Source organism: Liolophura sinensis, chromosome 3 (assembly GCF_032854445.1).
Source record: "Liolophura sinensis isolate JHLJ2023 chromosome 3, CUHK_Ljap_v2, whole genome shotgun sequence".
NCBI classification, from domain to species: domain Eukaryota; kingdom Metazoa; phylum Mollusca; class Polyplacophora; order Chitonida; family Chitonidae; genus Liolophura; species Liolophura sinensis.
In genome coordinates this window covers 8,045,911-8,072,606 of record NC_088297.1, presented here as the reverse complement: position 1 = coordinate 8,072,606, position 26,696 = coordinate 8,045,911, and the positions used below count along the sequence as shown (strand labels likewise).

Sequence of the window (26,696 nt, the reverse complement as noted above, 5' to 3'; positions counted from 1 at the left end):
TTCTGGCATCAGGTCTTCTTTCTTTTGAATAAAAATATATAATTTATTTTCTGATATGGGTAAAATGTCATTGTCAGATTTCAGCATAATTTCATAGTTTACTAGAGGTACATGTATTTACTAACACAAGGTCTAGTTGATTCTTTGCTGTAGCCTTTTCATTTTCTAATACCGGACACTAGTCATTAAGTGAGATATTTAAGTGAGATATTGTTGAGTGCCGCACAAATGAAATGAATAAATGGATAAAATACCAGATACTAATCTGCACTTACATTATGCACAGAAAGCCACATAGCTAATTTTTGTGGGAATTTGAGTTTTTTTTTTTATTAATCATTTCTAAATCTATAGAGACTAACTCTTTGTTGTTCTGGAATCCCCCGCTCCCCCTACCCCCAGCCCCCACCGCGCACACACACACACACACACACACCCCTCCCCTTTTCCCCTGACTGCATCATTTGATGGCTGGTATTGGGTTATTTCTGGTAATGGCTGGTTTGTTTATCCATCACATGTGGAAGGCTATCAGGTTTATATGGCCACAGCCTGGGGACCAGCTATAAACTGTTATGCCACTGTACCGTAAACTTCCTGTACAAAATTTGCAGCAGGTACACATAGGGCTAAATTGTATATGTAGCACATTTTATACAGGGCGAAGGAGGCCTGTCTGTGTGTTTTATTCATTGTATGACTGTATTTTTTAACGTACAATTTGGCTAATAACCAAATTATTCATTTGGCCCGATGACCAAATTTTTCATTTGGCCCGCTGACCAAATCATTCATTTGGCCTGATGCTGGATTCTCTAGGGGGTGGGGTGGAAAGTATTTCTGCTGGGGAAAAATTAATATTTTACAATATTCATTTCAGTCTGAAAATGCATTTTTGCAGGGCAGTGTACATTACATACATTGATTCCTTATGGTGCATGGTATCTTGCAAATTGTTTTGTTTATTTTCTTCATTTTCGTCTTTATTTCTTGTGCCAGATGATGCCAAAGTACTTGTAGGTCTTGAAAAACAATTTTCACATGATGTGCTTGGTATTTCTTCACTTAGTCCGAAATTGTTTGTCTTTCTCTGAATAAGAATGTACTAAACCTGCACCCAAAATGTGGAAGAATTTAGCTTGTTGTGTACAGTTTTTACCTCGTTGTGTACAGTTTTTACCTCGCTACGGTACAGCAGCTCTCCTGATCTGAACAGAACACTATAGTGCTACAGTCTCTGGGTGCTTCTCACCCCTGAATGAAACCGATCAAGGCCTGACCTTTTGTCTCGATGCTGAGGAAAAATGTGAGCACATCGGTACTTGCGTCAGTGGGAATTTTGCTGGGCTGCTCCAAATGCGATGGTGTTTTGGGTTTAGAGGGTATCCAGAGAAATGTCTGACATTCTGATCTGGAGTGAAGGTTTCTATGTTTTGGGGTTTGTGTGAGTAATGTCATCCAAACCGTTTTCTAAACTTTTGTCTAACTGGGCTGCAAAAACCAACAAAGGCAACAGCCGGTGAGTTTAGAGAATGCCTCAGAGAAATTGTTTGTTTCTGTAAACACATGTATATCCTGGAGATTTTCTGTCTCCTTTGCTCTCTTTTTTTTTGTGTGTGTATCTTTAATTATAACATTGTAAACTTCTGTACATTCGTACTGAGCACCTTTTTGTCTGCCCTCAACTTTGACAACAGAGATAACATGATTTTCAACTTCAAAAATCATATCTTGTTTAATGTACAAACTGATACTCACATACCTTTGTACACAGGGGTAGGAAGGAATGTGTTCTATGGTAACCCATTGTGGACCCATCTAATTTAGATTTTAGGTAAAGGCATGGCATCTTATGGGACCTTTCTAAATGTCCTCACATATGGTTATGACAAAATCTGGATTTTCATGTCATGTTTATTGTTCATTGGTTACATGCATCAATCCCAACTGCTGGCTCCCAAGGTGGGGGTTCAATTCCAACCTTGGCCAAGGATTTTGTGGATTCCCCTTCTTTCATCATATTTACGTGGCCTTGGAGATAATAGCTTGAATGGTCAAATATACAGTTGTATATGTATACGTGGCCATAGTTTATGCAGTCCTACCTTTGTTTGTTGTGCAAGAGATATATATATATATATATATATATATATATATATATATATATATATATATATATATATGTATATATATATATATATATATGTATATATATATATATATATGTATATATATATATATATGTATATGTCTCATTTGGGAAGGTTTGTCAGTATCTCGTCAATCGTAGATGGGGGCTCCCACTAACCATAAAATTGACTAACTTTGTAGAAGTGAGAAATTCCTGAGTGTGGCGATAAACAACAATCAGATAAATAATACATGTGTTAAATGATTGACATGGAGAGGTCTGCCAGCAACTTGCGGATGGTCATGGGATTCCCACAGGCTCTGTTCCTATACCCTCCCAACAATATTGCTGGCCGCCATCATAACAGTGGAATACTCTGGAGTACGGTGTAAAACACCAATCAAATATATAAAAAAATAAATAAATAAATAAACTGAGTAAAGATCAGATAATATTATGTACTTGGCTTTGTGCTGTAGTCTTTTGTAAGGTATGAAACAGTATGTGATTTTAATTGGGCTCTGTACAGTTTGCTCCTAACATGTAATACTGGTTGTTGTCAAAATAAGTGAAATATTTTAGATGACAGGAATAAGCACCAATCAAATACTGTAAGTCTTCAACCTTTTTCCATGTTTGTTACACGTAAGTGTTTTTTCAAACATATTCTGAAGGCATTCGATCTTCTTTGTAGACTATTAAAACTATACTTTTTGTGAAACCCTGAAACTGCGACTGACCAATCCAGGCACAGACCAATCCATGAACCGAAAGTAGTTTTGACTAAAAAATCAAAGTATAAATGTGCATAAATTGCACTGAAAGTTACTCGTTCACATTCGAAAAAGTTGAGTGATTAGGGTAAATATTTATTTGATTTGACTGGTGTTCTATGCTGTACCCCAGAATATTTGACTTATACCATAGTGGCCAGCATTATGGTGGGAGGAAACCGGGCAGACTGAATTAGGGTAAACACACAGACTGAACTTTACATGTAGTGTATGATGCATTGTACTGTGATTTGTTAATAGCAAGCTCTGTTCATTGCCACTGATGTGTAATTTACATGTACTTGTTGCATGTTCGTGGAATTCTATCAACACATCATGTCCATGTAGCAGGGAGCATTATATTATCAATTAGGGGGCCCCCGTTGCTCATTTGGTTAGCGGACCAGCGCAGCGTAATGACCCAGGAACCTCTCACCAATGCGGTTGCTGTGAGTTCAAGTCCAGCTCATGCTGGCTTCCTCTCCCGCCATGTGTGGGAAGGTCTCCAGCAACCTGCGGATGGTTGTGGGTTGCCGCCGGGCTCTGCCCAGTTTCCCCCCACCATTATGCTGGCCGCCGTCGTATAAGTGAAATATTCTTGGGGACGGTGTAAAACATCAATCAAATAAATAAACAAATATATTATCAATTATTAGTGAACACTAGTGTCTGGAGGTGAGGTCACGGCCGCTGAATAGATTGAAATCTATCATTTTTTTTACACTTGTCCTGTTGTGAAAATTCTCATGGATTTGGTCCCTAAACTTTTTATTATTATTATTATTGTTTTTTTTTCCGAATTTCAGTTCTGGCAAATCGGCGAAGAAGAAGCCATCTTTATTTGGGGAAGATGAAGAAGAAGATGTGGATCTGTTTGGAGGTGGAGGAGCTAAAGAGCCAGCAGCGAAGAAAACTGCTAAACCCATGGTACATTACTTATCATTTTGTGAACATTTGCTCCAAAAAAAGTAAAATATGAGCATTTAATTGTCATATTTGCTAGAATGACCCAGGAGTCTCTCACCAATGCGGTCGCTGTGAGTTCAAGTCCAGCTCATGCAGGCTTCCTCTCCGGCCGTACGTGAGAAGGTCTGCCAGTAACCTGCGAATGGTCGTGGGTTTCCCGCTGGCTCTGCCCGGTTTCCTCCCACCATAATGCTGGCTGCCGTTGTATAAGTGAAATATTCTTGAGTACGGCGTAAAACACCAATCAAATAAATAAGTAAATAAATATTTTCTAGCAAACTTTGTAATCCATCCGGAAAGAGAATCAAACCTACTGCCTTTGTCAATATGGCAATCCCAACATTTTACTTTGGAATTTTAAAAACTTTCCCATGTGAGGAATACAGTCCGAAAGTCCTGATTGACATTAGAATCGCACCATTTTGAATTTGATTTGTCAATACTTGATGCACTGACAAATAATTCAAAGAAACTTTTGGGGTCTCATTCATTTCTCTCATTGCATATTATTCCACAACAATGAAATGAAATGAAGGTGTATGTATGGTGCCCTCGCAGACAGATCTAAAGAAATCTCTCAGTGTAGGTGTTCAGACATGAAAGTTGCTTCCACCAGACCTTGTGAAAACTAAATTATCGATATGGCAGCCAAAATACAGCATACCTTGATCTTATCCAAGGCTCACTTCAGTGGACCCAAAGCAATGTAATGTCACTGTCAGACTCTAGAATGCATTGTTGGATTTGAAGTGGTTGTCCTCGGCAAACTATCAACACATTTACACAAAACTGTGATGGTATGATTTCGTGTATTTGTACATGAAGGTAAATGGCATAAAAATGCATAATATGAAGTTAGGTTTCCTCAATTGTTTGCTGATTTCCATAAGTTTTGTTGATTTTCCGAGTAAAAGAAAGCAACTTTAAGAAAGACATGTAACTTGCCTGATGTCAGTGGTTTACTCCAGGTTCCTGCACCCATATAACTAGCCGTCATTGTTTCAGTGAAAACTTTCAAATATGGCCTTAAATTGTGATCCAAATAAATATTTAATTAGTGAAGGAAAGATGTATATTTGTTATCATATGGCCCAGGGCCTCTGTGGCCAAGGAGATTAGCATGCCAGCACGGCACGATGACCCAGGTGCCTCACACCAGTGGGGTCGTTGTGAGTTCAAGTCCAGCTCATGCTGGATTCCTCTCTGGCCTTACGTGGAAAGATCTGGCAGCAAATTTTGGAAGGTAGCGGGTTTCCTTGGGCTCTGCCCGGCTTTCTCCCACCATAATGCTGGCCTCCGTCGTATAAGTGGAGTATTCTTGAGTAAGGCATAAAACCCCAATCAAATAAATAAATATCATATGGCCCTGTTGTTTCAGGAGAAAAAGATGGCAGCAAAAGACAGCTTGTTCAGCGAAAACAACTCTCCAGACGATGACCTGTTTGGTTCCATGACGGCCAAACCCAGGGCCGATTCTGCACGTAAGAAACCCATTGGAGGTGTGGCCTTGTTTGGAGGGCAGGACCTTTTTGGGAAGAAAGACAAGCCATCAGAGGAACCAGCTGCATCAAAGGAAAAACAGGTATGGGACTTTTGGTTTAACATGACCATGTTCCTGTGGGCTAAAACTCCGTCGGTATGACATAAAACGCCCATCACCATTTTCAAATAAATACTGTTTATTACATGGTGCTAAGTTTGGAGGATTGAAAGCTATATATATACTGTGGTTTAATTTATTTCATATATAATGTGTATATATGTATACAGTATACAAATGTGTATATATATATATATATATATATATTATATATATATATATATATATACTGTTGTTTAATTTATTTCATATATATATATATATACAGCAACCTGCGGATGGTCGTGGGTTTACCCCGGGCTCTGGCTGGTTTCCATCAACCATAATGCTGGCCGTCATCGTATATGTGAAATATTCTTGAGTACGGCGTAAAACACCAATCAAATAAAATAAAATAAATTGAACAGCAGTGAAATAAAAAGAATTAAAACGTGTCAATTGAAGACATATACTTGTAAATTTCCAGTGCTTTGGTTGGTATTTGGGTGTAGCCTGATAAAGGGTTACATCCCTTGAGGCACTTTGTTGTGATGTTTCTTTTTTCTAGGAAATACACGTGTCATTTGGTAATCATCTCATATATCTGCAGACCTGGTATAAACCACTGTGCAACACTAGGTACATTTATACTTGATAAACCTCCTCAGTGACTGAATGACTGCAGGGGGTTTAATTGACAGTAATTGAGCCATATCATGACAAGAACATGCCAGAACAGGGGAACATTTATGGCTTTTGACTTGAGACTGATAACTTTTATGTTCAGAACAAAGAGGAAACCCTTTTAAAATCAGCTAGGGGACTCGGTGGCGGAGGACGTTAGCATGCCATCACGAGGCAATGATCCAGGAGCCTCCCTCCAATGCAGTCGTTGTTTGTTCAAGTCCAGCTCATGCTGGCTTCCTCTAGGGCCTTTTGTGGGAAGGTCTGCCACAACCTGCCGATGGCCGTGGGTTTCCCCCCGGGCTCTACCCGTTGCCTCCTACCATAGTGCTAACCACCATCATATACGTGAAATATTCTTGAGTACGGCATAAAACACCAATCAAATAAATAAATAAATAAAATCAGCTAAAAACCACAAACAGGAAAAATAAAAAATAAAAAACCAAAAAAAACAACACACGTGGCCATATCTGCAGTCTAACATTGATTGAAGAGCACTTACAATGTACCCTCCACCAATATTGTAGACATACTTGTATCTGTACCTCACCGGGAAAGTATGTCATTGACTTGCCATAAGCCAGTGGTTTATGCTAGGCACTCTGATTTCTGTCACCCATGAAACTGACTGCCATTATACAAATGAAAAATACTTTAGTTCTTCAATCAAATACTGCTGCCGTCGTGTAAGTGAAATATTCTTGAGTTCAGCGTAAAACACCAATCATATAAGTAAATCAATCAAATACATAAATAAATAAGACAAATACTGTATTGAACATAGCCTATAGTGAGGCCAGTCTATTCTAGGTGTTTTTCATACAGGTGTGCTTTCTGCTTTATTTTCTCAGGTAACGCCTGATAAATCTGAAGTCAGTAAGCCTTCTCCGCGTAAGAATACACTGTCATTGTTTGACGATGAGGAGGGAGAAGATTTGTTTGGGGGAGGGGTTAAGACTGTTAACAAAGGTGGAGCTAAAGTGGACAATGCCCCTGAGAGTAAAGACGTCAAATCTGAGGTAAGACTTGGCTGACAATGGTGGTTGTTTAAAGATATACAAATTGTCACTTCATTCATGAAAAGTCCCCAGCGGCACCTGAACATTAAAATAGCATGCAAAATTACAAATAAACAGGGGGCCTCCACAGCTCAGTTGGCTAGCGTGCTGGTGCAGCGTAATGACCCAGAAGCCTCTCACCAGTCAGATCACTATGAGTTCAAGTCCAGATCATGCTGGCTTCCTCTGCGGCCGTACATGGGAAGGTCTGCCAACAACTTGTGGTTGGCCATGGGTTTCCCTTGACTTTGCCCGGTTTCTCCAACCATAATGCTGGTCACCATTGTATAAGTGAAATATTCTTGAGTACAGCATAAAACACCAATCAAATAAGTAAATAAATACAAATAAACAGTTTGTGATAATTTGTATAAACATTATGAACAGATTATTATCTGACAAACATTAATACATGTACAGTATGACATATATCAGCAGCAAGAGAGTTTCAAGGATGATACCTGCCTCTTATAGGATTTCTTATCATGCGGTTTTCGTCTCATCACACTATTTTCCTCTCATAACACTGTTTTCCTCTCATAACACTGTTTTCCTCTCACCAAACTCTTTTCCTCTCATAACACTGTTATCCACTCATAACGCTGTTTTCCTCACATCACACTGTTTTCCTCTAATCACACTGTTTTCCTCTCATCACACTGTTTTCCTCACATCACACTGTTTTCCTCTAATCACACTGTTTTCCTCTCATCACACTGTTTTCCTCTCATCACACTGTTTTCCTTACACCACGCTGTTTTCCTCTAATCACACTGTTTTCCTCTCATCACACTGTTTTCCTCACATCACACTGTTTTCCTCTAATCACACTGTTTTCCTCTAATCACACTGTTTTCCTCACATCACACTGTTTTCCTCTAATTACACTGTTTTCCTCTCATCACACTGTTTTCCTCTCACCACACTGTTTTCCTCTCACCACACTGCTTTCCTCACAACAAGCTGCTTTCCTCACATCACACTGTTTTCCTCGCAGACAAAGTCGAGGACAAAGAGTAAGAGCCTGTTTGAGGATGAGGATGTGCTGTTTGGAGGACCACAGGAGGACAACCCATCAGTCGATTTATTTGGGGACACACCACCAGTTACGCCTCAGAAGGTATTGCTCTAAAAGTTGGTCAGCAGCTGTTTGGTCAAATTTGTGACATATCGTCTGGGAATCCTGGTTCATACCTGTAGCATAAGCATGTTAAGGAGCAGGAGGGGAAATATAACATGGAGCTGTTGGTGAAAGGCTGATTTATGCCTAGTTTTAAGTACTACAGAGCACTGAAATTATCACATTTGAAGGCAAGACATTCTTTTTAGATTTTTCATAAAGGATTTCATACCTAATAGCTATATTTCAATTTTTATGGTAAAATCTTATGGAAGACCTACATTCTATCTGGCCTAGGTAAATCTGCTTTGTTTTTACCTCTAGTACACCTACATGTAGTAACATGACCAGTTGTTTTGTTTTCACCTCTGGTACACCTACACCACATGTAGTAACATGACCAGTTGTTTTGTTTTCACCTCTGGTACACCTACACCATATGTAGTAACATGACCAGTTGTTTTGTTTTCACCTCTGGTACACCTACACCACATGTAGTAACATGACCAGTTGGTTTGTTTTCACCTCTGGTACACCTACACCACATGTAGTAACATGACCAGTTGTTTTGTTTTCATCTCTGGTACACCTACACCACATGTAGTAACATGACCAGTTGTTTTGTTTTCATCTCTGGTACACCTACACCTACATGTAGTAACATGACCAGTTGTTTTGTTTTCATCTCTGGTACACCTACACCACATGTAGTAACATGACCAGTTGTTTTGTTTTCATCTCTGGTACACCTACACCTACATGTAGTAACATGACCAGTTGTTTTGTTTTCATCTCTGGTACACCTACACCACATGTAGTAACATGACCAGTTGTTTTGTTTTCATCTCTGGTACACCTACACCACATGTAGTAACATGACCAGTTGTTTTGTTTTCATCTCTGGTACACCTACACCACATGTAGTAACATGATCAGTTGTTTTGTTTTCATCTCTGGTACACCTACACCACATGTAGTAACATGACCAGTTGTTTTGTTTTCATCTCTGGTACACCTACACCACATGTAGTAACATGACCAGTTGTTTTGTTTTCATCTCTGGTACACCTACACCACATGTAGTAACATGACCAGTTGTTTTGTTTTCATCTCTGGTACACGTACACCACATGTAGTAACATGACCAGTTGTTTTGTTTTCACCTCTGGTACACCTACACCACATGTAGTAACATGACCAGTTGTTTTGTATTCACCTCTGTTACACCTACACCACCTGTAGTAACATGACCAGTTGTTTTGTTTTCACCTCTGGTACACCTACACTGCATGTAGTAACATGACCAGTTGTTTTGTATTCACCTCTGGTACACCTATACCACATATAGTATCATGACCAGTTGTTTTGTTTTCACCTCTGGTACACCTACACCACATGTAGTAACATGACCTGTTGTTTTGTTTTCACCTCTGGAACACCTACACCACATGTAGTAACATGACCAGTTGTTTTGTTTTCACCTCTGGTACACCTACACTGCATGTAGTAACATGACCAGAGAGTCAGCTGACAATTAGCTAAGAGTAATTATGACATCACTGCAAAACTACAGGTATGAAGAGAGGAGTTTTGAGTTAGAACTCTTTTGTTATATTTGTCGTCAAAGGTAAAATCAGTCCTACTGTGTTGTGTAACTTTGTTAGGCAATCTTTACAGGTAATTATTGACATTCATTTACCAATCACCATCTTCCAGAGGCACAAAAAACACATTTTTCCTTTGGAGCTGCTGATTTTCCCAAATGTTCAGCATCACAATTTTCTCCTTCATCTTGTCTAAATTACTATTGATGAAGCCTTTGGTTCAGATGGACATGTTATAGTAAATATGGTCAAAAATAGGCAGTAGGTCACATGAGACACTAAAGAACTCAGACTCAGATCATAGATAAGATAAATATGCCAATATTTTCCTGAAAAACAAGACTTCTGTTCCACTTTAAATTAGTCAAAATGGCAGTGAAAGAAAACGCTGAACCCTCCAGGAAGAGATATGAAAAATTTTTTATATTTGTGATATTAAGAAATCAACACAACCTTTACCATATTTTTCTCCCACATATAACCCACAGACTGCTAGCAAGCCCAAACTACCTACACCATCAAAGCCACCTGGTGGCGGGGTTAGTCTTCAAGGGGCAACAACTACGTCAACTTCCTCAGATCTCTTTGGTGTTGATGACAAAGATGAGGATTTGTTTGGAGAAAAACCCAGAACGGAGTCACAGCCAAAGGTAGGTGTAGCGAGAGAATGATGACGAGAGAAATGACATTTGAATATACAGTACAGTCGGATCCTAACCATCAATCCTGCACCGATTATGGCCCGAGGATACGCTGACGGTCGGCCCAAGGTCAGCGTACTATACGCCGACCATGTACCTGCATACGCGTACCGTGGCGCGATCCTCCAGCCATCGTGCGCGGCCATTGTGCGCGGACTGTCAGCCCATCAAAAGATTATCAAGTGTTTTCATGCTAAATACGGACCGATTTCCTGTAAACCATCGTGCCTCTTATTAACCCTGTGATGGCTCACAGTATATTTACACCGTTCTCTTGAGGACAGGGGAGTCAAGTTTTTATCGGGTGTCACAAGTATACAATATTTTGTATATAACATAAATTATTTCACTAATTATTAAATAACAAGCCCATTTATAGGCATTTAGTGCAGAGGTATGTCACTCACAAATATATGTATGTGCAACACATAGCTTTCTCTGAAGTCCGCTGCGCTGTACACGACGGCTATTTACACACTGTGATGATGTTTCAGAATTTGGAAAAGGACTCAAGTTCTTTGGCTTATCAGATGGTAAATTTACCAGTTTCATTTTGGATACAAAATTATGCAGGAATATTTGACTTTGGTGTGTGCAATATGTATCAACCTGCGTGCTTATACACAACAAAAAAACGCATTCGAAAACCTGTATTGAAAATACAGTACATGTAACAAGTCATATCGGTACATCACACGAGGTCTACAATTTATAAAATTCAAACCACTGACACTTGAAAGGTCTTCATGTTAATGGTTTTCCTTTAAATCCAGATTCCTTGAATTGTATCCTCATTTTACGGTTGTTAGTCTTGTTGTTATGTAGATAATGGGTAATGAAATTCCAAAACTTTATACAGCAAGTCGCTTTATAACTTTAGAATTATTTTAACAATTTCAATAACACAGGTACGAGTCTAGCATTTATGGCTTGAAACTCAGTCGCATAAATAATGCAAGACTTACATGTACAGCGTACGCCTGATGTTACATCAAAATCGCAAGTAAGTGAATGACATAAAATGGCGGGGCCCCACCATCCACAGACTGTCGGCGGACTGTGGGTCGACCGGACGCAAGCAGTAAGCGGAAGACGACGACGTATTTGATCAGGGTTGGCATATAGAGGGCGTATGATACACGGACCGTCAGACTTTAATGGGCGTAGGATTGATGGTTAGGACCAGGTTGTACTGTACATTGATATTAAACCAGCTCACCAGCCCAAACAATATCCCACATTCACAAGGCAGTAGCGTGTGATCTCACATGTGATAATTGATATGTTAGCCTGTGATCTCACGAGTGGTAATTGATGTGTTAGCCTGTGATCTCACATGTGGTAATTGATATGTGAGCCTGTGATCTCACATGTGATAATTGATATGTGAGCCTGTGATCTCACATGTGGTAATTGATGTGTTAGCCTGTGATCTCACATGTGGTAATTGGTGTGTTAGCCTGTGATCTCACATGTGGTAATTGATGTGTTAGCCTGTGATCTCACATGTGGTAATTGATATGTTCATCTGGTGCTCTGCATGTTAAGCATCACTTGCCTCAAGCTTACAACTCCTGATAACCACAACACAACATTCACCACATGTAGGTATCTGTGTGATAAGTTTTGGATTATTAAAGTATGTATTCTTGGTACATGTATCTATAGAATCAGACTACAGGCAGCTTTCTTGGGCCCTATGCATGCATGTACACATGTAGGTGTGTATGTTTGGGATTTAATGTCGTACTTATCAATTTATAAGTCATATGACGATGAGGAATCATTAGGTGTATGTACATATTGTCTCCTTGTGGCGAGGCAAGTCCCATGTCACTAAAGTCCTGCCACCACTGAAGTTTCATGCTTAAGACACCAGACATGACACTACATCCAGTCACATTTTACTGACACATGGGCTAACCAGTCAGTTTTCCTTGCTCTGACCGCCCAGGGCTGAGTGCCAAGGGAGGCGAAAGTAAGCACTATTTTTAAAGTCTTTGGTATGACCCGACCCAGGTTTGATCTGTACACAGGTAGATCAGCTTACTCTCCTACATGTACGTGCCCCTGACTTGAATTGTCGATTCCAAGGCCGCTTGTGCTTATTTAGGCTAATCATTATTTAATATTAGGAAACATTTCTTTCAGGGTTTTTAAGCTCCTAGCCCTGGGTTCACCTCGTGATTTTAAACTTAAGTCAGACTTTTAATCATTAAATTTGGTATGATCCTTTTCGTTATTTTATCCGCAATTTGTTTCCCAGGATTTAATGTTGTCAAGGAATATTTTGACCTTTTAAATTGATTTGAAACTTGAACTTAATGTCTAAGATCACTTGATGATCTGAGGGCCAGTGGTGAAGTTGAGTAAATTCCTCTCTATTACATTAAACCAAACAAGGTTAATATCAGTTTGTACAATTTCATGTAATCATCCACACCCTTGATCACTGTCACAGTTCAGTATGATACTAACAGTTGTTTGTTGTTTACCTGACTTTAGGTTAAAGATGGGAAAATAAATCTTGACGATGCAACAACAACAGAGACCAGTGATGAGCCCGAGGAGAAAGTGAGTAATTTACAGTTACGATGGCTGATCAAGTTACATGTACATCTGGAAAGTTAGGACGGCTGATCAAGTTACATGTACATCTGGAAAGTTAGGACGGCTGATCAAGTTACATGTACATCTGGAAAGCTATGATGGATGATCAAGTTACATGTGCCTCTGGAAAGTTACCATGGCTGATCAAGTTACGTGTACATCTGGAAAGTTACCATGGCTGATCAAGTTACATGTACATCTGGAAAGTTACCATGGCTGATCAAGTTACATTTACATCTGGAAAGTTATGGTGGCTGATCAAGTTACATGTACATCTGGAAAGTTCAATTTCATAAAATATTTATTTATGTTTTTAAATAGTTGAAGGGACCAACGTCGAAAAAATTGTAGTGTTGTTTTAGACGTGGCCTGCATAAAGCTGAAACTTGCAGATGTCTACTGACATGTAACTGATGCTCAGTGAACAATCAAATGTTCATTTTTAGCCAGGGGTTCCCTACAACCATCAGCTCACAAGTCGCAGTATTTAGAAAGTCTGATTTTTTTTAGTTGGTTACCTCCCCTTGTTGTGTAGATGACGGGAGATGTGCGTTGAATGATAGACACGGCACTATGTTGTAATTATGCTGTCTACCTTGTATCTCTCAGTTCTGCCGTTGGCAATTATGAGTACTTCATAAAACGTTATCAACAGAAAGGAATATCATATCTGATTTAGTACACTTCTAATTTGCTTTCAGTCTATGATATTGTTTACATGTGTGATCCACTAGCGAACGTTGCATTGTGGGGATCTGTGCACTGCCTCATTTGCATGTTATCTCGTTGGATGGACAGTTTAGACCAGTTAGGGATTTCCCCTTAAAATTCTCTTAATTGACATTTTGTGGGAAATATAGGCCATGGAGGTTTAGTTAAGAGTCAAATGCAACTCCTTTTTGTTTTTAGTGGAAGTAACTCCAAAATACTGAATTTCTTTCAGCGGTATGTCCCTTTAATATTTACCTATATACTGACATACTTTTGGCTGTATCCAACTAATACATTAGTTTAATATAGTTCATATCCATTCTTTGGTGCAATGAATTAAAACCAAACCTTGATACTGATACATACTTATGTGTATGTCACAGTTGTTTTGAGGTTTGATCCTGTGGCATTAAGTCGGCCAAATAATCAATCAATCCATCAGTCAATCAGTCTGACTTGGTCCACAGAAGGAGACAGAACCTCCGAAGCCAAAGAAACCCGCTGGTGCCGTGTCCATGTTTGGAGGTGTTGACCCATTTGCTGAGCTGAAGAAGAAACAACAAAAAACAGAATCAGCGAAAGTTAAAGGTAATTGTTACTTCGATGACGTCTAGATTTACTTCTTGTTTCCTTGATGTAAAAAAAGAATTTCTCACTTTATATGTAGTGGAGAAGCTTAATTAGCTAGGATGCACAAGGAGCGGTTCAATCCTGGCTATAGAGAATTTGTGGATTCCTATGCTCTCACGTTTTGTGGTGACTTTATGTTTGGCAAGGTTCATCTGTTCAGATTAATGTTTGCTGAATACTACTGGTCTTCCACCAATATGGTCTGCATGCATGTGTGTGTATGTCTCACATGGGAAAGTTTGTCAATAATTTGCCAAAGACACTCTGGTTTTCTTCACCCAAATAACTGACTGAGATCATTCAGATATGTCAAATGAAAACTTCTTGACTGTGGCATAAAACTCATCACAGTCAAATAAATGATAAACAGAATTGTATGACATGTCCAGGGAATACCTGACAAAAAAATGTATTTTTGCTTCCTGGATAAGACTTTTGAGGCTTGAATGTACATTTATTTTTGTATAAAGCACTGAAGTATAAAAGCAGGGAACTTTGTGATTTTGCAGATTCTCTGTTTGATGACGATACAGAGGATGGGTCGCTCTTTGCAAAGCCTGCAGGAAAAAAGGTAAGAGAAACCTACCGAATGCAAGTAAGCCACCCCGCCTGAGCCATTATACTGATACGAGTCAAGCGGTCGTTGCACTATCGCCTTAATGCTGTACAATGTTTGTAGTGAAGATAGTATTATGACATGCTGATTCAGTAGACATGCTGATTCAGTGGACATGCTGATTCAGTGGACATGCTGATTCAGTGGACATGCTGATTCAGTGGACATGCTGATTCAGTGGACATGCTGATTCAGTGGACATGCTGAATCAGTAGACATGCTGATTCATTAGACATGCTGATTCAGTGGACAGGCTGATTCAGTGGACATGCTGATTCAGTGGACAGGCTGATTCAGTGGACATGCTGATTCAGTGGACATGCTGATTCAGTGGACATGCTGATTCATTAGACATGCTGATTCAGTGGACAGGCTGATTCAGTGGACAGGCTGATTCAGTGGACATGCTGATTCAGTGGACATGCTGAATCAGTAGACATGCTGATTCATTAGACATGCTGATTCAGTGGACAGGCTGATTCAGTGGACATGCTGATTCAGTGGACATGCTGATTCATTAGACAGGCTGATTAAGTGGACATGCTGAATCAGTAGACATGCTGATTCATTAGACATGCTGATTCAGTGGACAGGCTGATTCAGTGGACAGGCTGATTCAGTGGACATGCTGATTCAGTGGACATGCTGATTCAGTGGACAGGCTGATTCAGTGGACAGGCTGATTCAGTGGACATGCTGATTCAGTGGACATGCTGATTCATTAGACATGTTGATTCAGTGGACATGCTGATTCAGTGGACATGCTGATTCAGTGGACATGCTGATTCATTAGACATGCTGATTCAGTGGACATGCTGATTCAGTGGACATGCTGATTCATTAGACATGCTGATTCAGTGGACATGCTGATTCATTAGACATGCTGATTCAGTGGACAGGCTGATTCAGTGGACAGGCTGATTCAGTGGACATGCTGATTCAGTGGACATGCTTATTCAGTGGACATGCTGATTCAGTGGACAGGCTGATTCAGTGGACAGGCTGATTCAGTGGACATGCTGATTCAGTGGACATGCTGATTCATGGTTGAGTTTTTTCTCTGACTCCAGACTGATGCTGACACATCTGAGCTGTAACATTGAATTGTGCAGTATTGGTCTTTATGTTTTGTCATGTTGTATTCATTTGTTGAAGTCCTTGAATTGTTGTCAGATTTGATCATGAAATTGTTTGAAATGTCTGAGTATTAAAACTTAACAGTCATCCTTGTCATTTTAGAAACCAGAACCAGCAGCAGATGTGGAAGGGGGATCCAAACCTGTGGCTGCCAAGCCGAAGAAACCAGCAGGGGCAGTGTCTATGTTTGGAGGGGTGAATCCACTAGACGGCCTCAAACCCAGGGCAGGAAGTAAACCAGAACAAAAAAACGATGAACCAGGTATTCAAATTGTGATCAAAAATGAGATGAATTCTACACAATTTGACAAATCTATTGTGAAATGTTTACTGCTGTCAAAAAATCACAAAGTTGTCGTATCATTTGTAAAGGTTTCAAGAGATCAGGGTAAATTTTTAGAGTAAGTTTACTGGAATTAATCTAGTAAGCAAAATATAGCTAGAAAAACTTTCCACAGTGCTCCCATATCTTGTTTACTGGTGTCAAGAATCCAGAGAAACTCTCCACAATGCTCCCATATCTTGTTTACTGGTATCAAGAATCAAGAGAAACTATCCACAATGCTCCCATATCTCGTTTACTGGTGTCAAGAATCAAGAGAAACTTTCCAGAAGGCTCCCATATCTTGTTTACTTGTGTCACAAAATCAGAGTAACTTTCCACAGTGCTGTCCCATCTTCTTTAGGCCCACTGGTGTCACAAAATCAGAGTAGCTTTCCACAGTGCTGTCCCATCTTGTTTACTGGCGTCACAAAACCAGAGTAACTTTCCACAGTGCTGTCCCATCTCCTTTAGGCCTACTGGTGTCACAAAACCAGAGTAGCTTTCCACAGTGCTGTCCCATCTTGTTTGCTGGTGACACAAAACCAGAGTAGCTTTCCACAGTGCTGTCCCATCTTGTTTGCTGGTGTCACAAAACCAGAGTAGCTTTCCACAGTGCTGTCCCATCTTCTTTAGCCCTACTGGTGTCACAAAATCAGAGTAGCTTTCCACAGTGCTGTCCCATCTTGTTTGCTGGTGTCACAAAACCAGAGTAACTTTCCACAGTGCTGTCCTATCTCCTTTAGGCCTACTGATGTTACAAACTCATAGTAGCTTTCCACAGTGCTGTCCCATCTTCTTTAGGCCTGCTGGTGTCACAAACTCACAGTAGCTTTCCACAGTGATGTCCTATCTCCTTTAGGCCTACTGGTGTCACAAACTCACAGTAGCTTTCCACAGTGCTGTCCTATCTCCTTTAGGCCTACTGGTGTCACAAACTCACAGTAGCTTTCCACAGTGCTGTCCCATCTTCTTTAGGCCCACTGGTGTCACAAAATCAGAGTAGCTTTCCACAGTGCTGTCCCATCTTGTTTACTGGCGTCACAAAACCAGAGTAACTTTCCACAGTGCTGTCCCATCTCCTTTAGGCCTACTGGTGTCACAAAACCAGAGTAGCTTTCCACAGTGCTGTCCCATCTTGTTTGCTGGTGACACAAAACCAGAGTAGCTTTCCACAGTGCTGTCCCATCTTGTTTGCTGGTGTCACAAAACCAGAGTAGCTTTCCACAGTGCTGTCCCATCTTGTTTGCTGGTGTCACAAAACCAGAGTAACTTTCCACAGTGCTGTCCCATCTTGTTTGCTGGTGTCACAAAACCAGAGTAACTTTCCACAGTGCTGTCCTATCTTGTTTCTGGTGGCAAGGTGCACACCAGGCAGTCCTGTTTGTGTGTATGTAAAACATGGCTTTTTGTAGAGCTATGGTTCTAGTCAGGGCATTTAGTATATACCAACTTTTCAGTACCAGAGAATCATGCTGTAATGTAAGTCTCAATAAAGTACTTAGGGTCCTCTTCTCCCATCATTGTATATTATAACATACATCATTATTTTGTTGTTTCATTTACTGGTAATTTTTGTATATTTTTATCTTCCAGGAGGAGATCTGTTTGAGAATTCTTCAAAAGGTGACAGTCTGAAGGTAAGTAGATAAAATGAGGTCTCCAGACTGGCTGCACCAAGCAGTTCAAATTGCCATAAAAAAAAACCTTTCAGTGCTAGTGTACTACCAGAAGTACATTACCTAGAAGTATACAACTTCCCTAAAGCTAGTGTCCACGGCACAGTACACATGTTATGTCATCTGTAGAGGCCACATAATGTGTTAGAGATGGAAGAAAAGTGTAGAGTGCCGTGGAGACTAGCTATAGGGAAGTTGTATACTTCTAGCTAATGGACAGCACAGTACACGTTATGTCATCTGTAGAGACCACATAATGTGTTAGAGATGGAAGAAAGGTGTGAAGTGCTGTGGAGACTAGCTATAGGGAAGTTGTATACTTCTAGCTGATGGACAGCACACTACACACGTTATGTCATCTGTAGAGGCCACATAATGTGTTAGAGATGGAAGAAAAGTGTAAAGTGCTGTGGAGACTAGCTACAGGGAAGTTGTATACTTCTAGCTAATGGACAGCACACTACACATGTTATGTCATCTGTAGAGACCACATAATGTGTTAGAGATGGAAGAAAGGTGTGAAGTGCTGTGGAGACTAGCTATAGGGAAGTTGTATACTTCTAGCTGATGGACAGCACACTACACACGTTATGTCATCTGTAGAGGCCACATAATGTGTTAGAGATGGAAGAAAAGTGTAAAGTGCTGTGGAGACTAGCTACAGGGAAGTTGTATACTTCTAGCTAATGGACAGCACACTACACATGTTATGTCATCTGTAGAGACCACATAATGTGTTAGAGATGGAAGAAAGGTGTGAAGTGCTGTGGAGACTAGCTATAGGGAAGTTGTATACTTCTAGCTAATGGACAGCACACTACACATGTTATGTCATCTGTAGAGACCACATAATGTGTTAGAGATGGAAGAAAGGTGTGAAGTGCCGTGGAGACTAGCTACAGGGAAGTTGTATACTTCTAGCTGATGGACAGCACACTACACATGTTATGTCATCTGTAGAGACCACATAATGTGTTAGAGATGGAAGAAAGGTGTGAAGTGCCGTGGAGACTAGCTACAGGGAAGTTGTATACTTCTAGCTGATGGACAGCACACTACACATGTTATGTCATCTGTAGAGACCACATAATGTGTTAGAGATGGAAGAAAGGTGTGAAGTGCCGTGGAGACTAGCTACAGGGAAGTTGTATACTTCTAGCTAATGGACTTGTGGTAGTCTTGTGGTAAAGACAAAAGGGTAATGGACTTGTGGTAGTCTTGTGGTAAAGACAAAAGGGTAATGGACTTGTGGTAGTCTTGTGGTAAAGACAAAAGGGTAATGGACTTGTGGTAGTCTTGTGGTAAAGACAAAAGGGTAATGGACTTGTGGTAGTCTTGTGGTAAAGACAAAAGGGTAATGGACTTGTGGTAGTCTTGTGGTAAAGACAAAAGGGTAATGGACTTGTGGTAGTCTTGTGGTAGTCTTGTGGTAGACTTGTGGTAGACTTGTGGTAAAGACAAAAGGGTTTTTCAGGGTTCTGTATTAATTTAATGCTTATTTGCTTTAATGAGGAATTGCCAAAAGCAAAGACCACCAGAGGACTCAATGTGTCATCAAGTCTAAAGGTACATGTACAGTTTTCTACATTTCTCTGTGGCTTATGAGATCAATTTGAGGAAGAAAGAAGCCTGGAGCTGGAATGTGTTGGATTTTACGTCGTTGATACAATTCTCTCATTTTTTTTTGTCCATTTAGCAGTCGCACGACACCAAGTCTGGGTCAGCCAGTCCCTCAGCACCCCGGGGAGGAGTGGGCAAGTTAAAGGTGGGTCAGGCCAGCTTGTAGAGAGAGAAGTACTGAAATTGGCATTCAGTTTTGAGTCTAGTCTTGTGTCATTAGTGTAATTGGCTACGCTTCTTTATCAAATGTTGTCCTGACTACAGTACGGTTTACATTTAGTTCGCCCTAAGTATAACTCAACTAAGGATGGATCCCTGGATGTGCCTGCTACAGGACTGACGCCATAATGAAAGCTTTCAAATAGTTGTATGTTCACATTTGCTTGAATTGGTGTTCTTATGTGATTTTTCACTCATTTTGGTTTCAGTCTAACCTTCTCATTAACCCTGCTGCTTTGTTGCCGGGGGCAGCACCTCCTCAGAAGGAGGCGGAGCCTGTTGCTGTGGGATTTGACCAACCAGCTGAGGTGGCAACTTTGCATAGTGAAACCAAGGTGAAGACCAAACATTGAATTCTAGAAAAGCACAGTAAATTGCCAAACAAACAATATGATTGGTAGTTAAGAACCAGTCTATTGTGAATAGCTGAAACCGTAGAAAATAATTCAGAGAAAAATTTTTTCTTGTGTTACTGTTAGAAAAACCTCCTAACTTTCACTTTGTATTTCCATTGTTCAGATACTTTTAAAGGTTTGAACCAAATCTATAAATTGCATATTGAAATCGAAATATTTGTATGGTGCTTGAAAAATTTATGCCTTTGATCATTTGCTCGTTCCTAGGATTGTGGATTGTTGGAAAAATGGCTGCATGCAGTAGGTGGCTGTTGTCTAGTTAAAGTTTCAACATTTTTTCTTACTTTTAGGATCGTGCAAAAATAATATCGCGTCGTCGGCCACAGAGTAGGAAAGCTCGCAAGCAAGCTGCCTCCTCGTCTGATGCTGGTTTTGGTGTGGAAGAAGCCATCACTTCACCAGAATCAAGCCCTTCTAGTCAAAGTGCGGGATCGCCTGTGGTAAGATCCAAGGGAGGTAAATCTGCCCCAGTAACAGACTTGTTTGGGAATGATGACACGCTGGGAGAGTCAGCAAATGTTACCAGCAAAAGTGATCCAATTCTGACTTTAGGAACGGAACAGAAAAACGTGGACACTTCTGAGGATGACATATTCCAGAAGGACTTTACGCGAACAGGCGGCAAAAAATTGCCTGCTGCCATAACAGAAGAAGACGATGACTTGTTTGGCACAGGAACGAAAAGTAACCTATCAAAAGCTCCCACAAAGAAAGAAGACTCCAGTGTGTCTGTTTCTGAAAAACGTGAGGACTGATTTGTTTGCTGGTATCCAATCAAAGAGCAGTTCAGGACTTTCTGACATCAACACAGACCCCGTGTTAGCCAATGAGAATTCCAATACAAGTAAACTTGATAACCAAACGCCCTCTGGTGTCGGTTCTAAGGGAGATAAACCAGTAGAAAAATCAAAGACAGTTTCATTGCCGGATGACGAAGACATATTTGCAGATTCCAGTATTATGAAAAAGAAAGGTATGTTAAATGAAGATTTTTAATGCTTCAGTGTTTAAAGAAAATTAAAGTTTTTGTTCTGTGAATGATGACATATGACTAGAAAAGACAGGACCCATATTTATCAATTATCAAAAATTCATCAAAATGTCAAACACTGAATCTTTTTTAAAGCGCTTGCAATTTATGACTTAAATGTTCAGTTGCTTGATAAATTTTAGTGTCCCCTCCGGCCGTAAATTGGAAGGTCTGACAGCAACCTGCGAATGGTTGTGTGTTTCCCCCGGGCTCTGCCTGGTTTTCTCCCACTATACTGCTGGCCGCTGTCGTATAAGTGAAATATTCTTGAGTACGACATAAAACACCAATCAAATAAATAAATAAATAAATACTAGTGCAGATGTGATAACGTTTAACAGGCTATAGATGTTCTTTGAAGAGATTTCACCGTTACCAACTGGTGTGGATTTCCTTCACTATGTATTTATCACCATTTAATGTCGCTTTGAACTGATCTGATGTCTGCCTTTTTAAGTGTGATAAGTGGCATTTAGAAGTTGAAAGTTGATCATCATATAAACATGACAAACCACCGTGTGGATTGATGACTTCTGAATTGATAGGATGCCAACAAGTGAAAACATTAAAACTGGTACTTTTAATTTTGAGGGGACCTCCGTGACTCAGTTGGTTAGCCCACTAGCGCAGCGTAATGACCCACCAGCCTCTAACCAATGCACTCGCTGTGAGTTCAAGTCCAGCTCATGCTGGCTTCCTCTCCGGCCATATGTGGGAAGGTTTTCAGCAACCTGGGGATGGTCGTGAATTTCCCCCGGGCTGTGCACGGTTTCCTTCCACCATAATGCTGGCCGCCATCGTATAAGTGAAATTTTTTTTGAGTACGGCATAAAACACCAATCAAATAAATAATTAAATATGTTTTTGATGATCCGTGACATTTAGTCAGGCAACAAATGTATGAACTAATCAGCAAGGTGCCATATCCTATGACAGGTGTCACATCTTGTTTAGTCTAATGTCTGAGAAATAATACTTTAGTGAGGTTGCACACAGTTTCACTTGTTTAGTCTAATGTCTGAGAAATAATGCTTCATTGAGGTGGCACACAGTTTCACTTGTTTAGTCTAATGTCTGAGAAAGAATGCTTCACTTGTTTAGTCTAATGTCTGAGAAAGAATGCTTCATTGAGGTGACACACAGTTTCACTTGTTTAGTCTAATGTCTGAGAAATAATGCTTCATTGAGGTGGCACACAGTTTCACTTGTTTAGTCTAATGTCTGAGAAATAATGCTTCATTGAGGTGGCACACAGTTTCACTTGTTTAGTCTAATGGCTGAGAAATAATGCTTTATTGAGGTGACACACAGTTTCACTTGTTTAGTCTAATGGCTGAGAAATAATGCTTCATTGAGGTGGCACACAGTTAATCAACTGAGCTGAATATTATACCTTAAAGAAATGAACATTTCATTTCATGACTTACAAAATGTCGTACATTTCCAGGTTGTTAAAGTTGAACTGTAATGCTCTTTAAATTTCGCCAAAATATGTCCACGCTACTCTCCTGTTAAAATACCAGTGCTGTTAACATTGTTGGCAGTCGTTCTTTTTTTTTTTGTTGTTGTTTTTTTTTTTTAGCAAATTATAGAATAGTTGTCCACATTTGTGTGGTTTATTTCTGTCCAGACACAGGCTACAAATTGCATTACATTTTCGTTCAAAATAACAGAAAAGTGTAACATCACCATGGTCCCTATATATTATACATGCCTCAGTTCCAATTAAAAGATCTTCGTAGTTCACCTTTCAGGATAATCATTCTCAACTCTCTTTTATTTCTCTTCAGACCCCAAACCCAGCACGGACACTGAAGATTTGTTTTCTGACAGTATTTTGAACAAACCACCGCCAAAAGTAGAAGAAAAGGTATGGTTATCCCATATGAAAGCAAACAAAATTTTTCTTCTCACTTTCTTCTTTTGATCCATTTGTTGACTCTGATGTCATTTCAAGTTTCAAGTTTCTACAAAATCTTCTCTTTCTTTTTGTACACAACCGGCCCCGATAGCACAGTTGGTAGAGCGTCTTCTTCGGGAACGGTAGATCCAGTGTCAATCCTGGGTGGAGTCACACCTAAGATCTTAAAAGAGGAAGGTGTAACTTCCTCGCTTGACATTCAGCATGAAGGGGATAGTGCAATGACTGGTTGACCCGTATCAGTATAATGGCTCGGGTGGGGCAGCTTACTTGCCTTTGGTAAGGTGCCTCAGTGAAGCAGCGCTAGATAAAAGAGCGGTGGAAATCCGTCCTGCAACAAGGAGGCACATTACATGCACTCTAAAGATTGCTTCGTCGTCATATGACAGAAAAATTGTTAAGTACGACGTTAAACCCCAAGCACTCACTCACTCACTCACTCTTTTTGTACAGTTTGGTGATGAGGACATTTTCTCAGCTCCAGTGAAGAAAGAGAAGAAAAAGAAGTCTGCAACAAAAGATGAAGATCTGTTCAAAGACGACACAGATATTTTTGCAGATCTTCCGGCATCAAAACCAAAAGAGAAGAAAAAGAAGAAATCCGCAACAGCCAAGAAATCTGTGTTCAAAGACGATGTGGGTGAGGATCTCGGTTTAATTGCAGCTTAACACAAAGGACAAAAATTAATACCACATGTATTATAAAAGACATTTTTCATACTTGTAGACATGCTCCAAAAAAAAAAAAAACAACACCAATTTGCAATGGCTTCAGCATCTAACAAAAGTCGTTTGCTGATGATATCTTTTGCTCAAGTCCCTCCGTGTCAGTGGCACGTGAACAAATTAGGATGTCAGAACTTTGATGATAAACCAGCCTACCCTCAGATCAACAGAGTGACTGATGGAATTCTTTTTATTTCAATTTCGTTCCAGATGACATTTTTGCTGATAGTGGAGCATCAACAAAAAGCAAGAAAGACTCAGAGAAAAAGAAGAAATCAACATCCAAGAAGAAAGAAGAGATTGAGGATATTTTTGATGACCCCTTGAATGCTGCTGCACCTTAGGTCAAATTAAGAACTAAATAGAGTCTATGTTTTAATTATAAAATATGGAAACTGATTGATTTGTATTAATTAAGAAAACTTCAAATCAGCAACTTCTAAAATTGTTTGTCCACTAAGAGATATACGTAATGAAGGCTGTGTTATTTCCATTGAGTAAATTGAGACTCAGAGACTGGTGTGTAAAAAAAAATCAAGTCATTTTACTTGAAGAATCCACTTAAAAAGTGTCCAGTTAATTAGAACAAATCCTCCTTTCCAAATTATGTTCCTATTATCCTTAATCTTTAATGCCTATGGCATTAATAATAATTTCGGAAATGAGAGCTTGGAAAATAGTTTTTTTAAAAAATGTGTTTGGTACAAGGTAAGTTTGTAACTGCTATATTATTTTGACTTTGATGGTCAGGGTGAATTTCTTATTGTTTTATTTAAAAAATCCTTAAATTAGAAAATGTAGGTATTTTCCAATTTAGGTGTGCAATTAAGATGATGGTGTTACGTTTTGAAATTGGTAATGTACAGCCAGTTATTCATTTACTTGATTTACATTTTAGGCCGTTCTCACGAATATTTCATTTATAATTCTGTTTCCAGTCGTACGTGGAAAGGTCTGCCAGCAACGTGCGGATGGTCCCATCAAATAAATAAATAAATAAATAGACTTCTGTTCATACGAGGAAATTGGATTCGGGGAAACCCACAACGATCTGCAGGTTGCTGGCAGACCTTCTTACATTTGGTTGCATTGGAAGTCAGCTGCGCAGGACCTGGGACTAATATAACTGTCATGTTAGTCCCGGGCTGGACACATGCATGCAGCGACCACATAGGTGGGTTGTTTTTGTTGAAAAGATTATGGGTTCTGCAATCCGACGTGTCAGATGTACACGGTTGTCTTCTACCATCTGTTGTTTGTTGTTGATAGAGTACTGGTGATGAAATCAGTTTAACATTACATGTTGTCAAAGTGTTGAGACAGTCCGGTGTTATGTATATGTTTTACAATAGACAAGGAGACAAATGATGAAGGCGTTGTTACATTAGCTCTGTTTATGTATGGAAAAGCTTACAATTGCTGTTTGTGATAATACAAAATTGAAATTGGAAAACGCCGTTGAGGTGAACTGGTACTTTTTCTTGGGGTGGGATGCAGTGTTTAAGATCAGGAGCCTCTCGTTCAAAGCTGTCATAGCGTAAGTTGATTGTAAGTTCCATGGCAACATATGTTTTTAACATTTGTCGCCAAATAATCAACTTCGCCTACTGTCGCTTTGTGCAAGGGTCCCAGCAACTTGAAATGTCTTCGAGAAAACTTGTGGTAGATGTATGGGCACAGTCAGATCGATGAAAACGTTCAAAAGCTTCATCAACGATTAACAGCTCGTACCTCAGTTTGTCATTGAAATTTAGGGTCTGCGCTGGACTTAAGGCAAGTGCTTGGTACATGGTATTACGGCCCGCTGCATGTAGTACGTATGAGAGATTCTGGGTACTTTTCAAGCCGGTATTCTGTCACCGCTAATGGCACATTCGTACAGTTACGTGTCCTAAGGTCTGTTTGATAAGGTCTTTGTAATACTCAGATACTACTGAACATAATACTGTGAGAACTATACAATTATCTGTATAAACTGTTACAAACTGAACTGTTGTTACAAAATTCCAAACAGGTTATATTCTTTACATATATACTATATATTCTGTATAAATTGTTGATGATTAATATAAAGATATATAGGTACGCATCGTACATCTATTGACTTGAAAATATAAAAACGAAGATATTCTAATTATTGGTTGAAGTTCTGTTTTCAATTCTACACGAGTTCGTTCACCTGGCGACGATATCACCTTGTACTAGCCGACCGGACCCACCTCTGACACAGTTATAATGCTGCTTCACCACAACGCCATGCCGAAGACACCAGAAATGATGATACAATCAAGCACAGCATTTCGAGACCTCCTAGACCATTTATACTTGGCCTTGCGTATATGTCGATCTCTCGCTGGCTTACACGCTTTATGCTTTAGAATAAAATTCTAAATTAAACTCATATATATGCTGAAGTCGATGAGACGTTGATTATGTGCAG

At 39.7% G+C, this 26,696-nt stretch overlaps 1 protein-coding gene across 1 annotated transcript in view; it reads left to right on the top strand.

Annotated features, from left to right (window-relative positions):
- The window catches only part of LOC135463309 (WASH complex subunit 2-like), a 55,054-nt gene extending 28,661 nt beyond the window's left edge, over positions 1-26,393 (top strand). The window contains 19 exon segments of the mRNA XM_064740570.1: positions 1,174-1,189; positions 1,450-1,519; positions 3,711-3,831; positions 5,249-5,452; positions 6,988-7,155; positions 8,192-8,314; positions 10,407-10,568; positions 13,125-13,193; positions 14,408-14,528; positions 15,080-15,141; positions 16,426-16,585; positions 18,242-18,285; positions 20,024-20,089; positions 20,373-20,498; positions 20,870-21,312; positions 21,314-21,552; positions 23,400-23,479; positions 23,984-24,170; positions 24,467-26,393. Of these exon segments, the coding sequence (XP_064596640.1) occupies positions 1,174-1,189; positions 1,450-1,519; positions 3,711-3,831; positions 5,249-5,452; positions 6,988-7,155; positions 8,192-8,314; positions 10,407-10,568; positions 13,125-13,193; positions 14,408-14,528; positions 15,080-15,141; positions 16,426-16,585; positions 18,242-18,285; positions 20,024-20,089; positions 20,373-20,498; positions 20,870-21,312; positions 21,314-21,552; positions 23,400-23,479; positions 23,984-24,170; positions 24,467-24,600 (2,595 nt within the window). The 3' untranslated portion in view covers positions 24,601-26,393.
- The last annotated feature ends 303 nt before the right edge of the window (positions 26,394-26,696 follow it).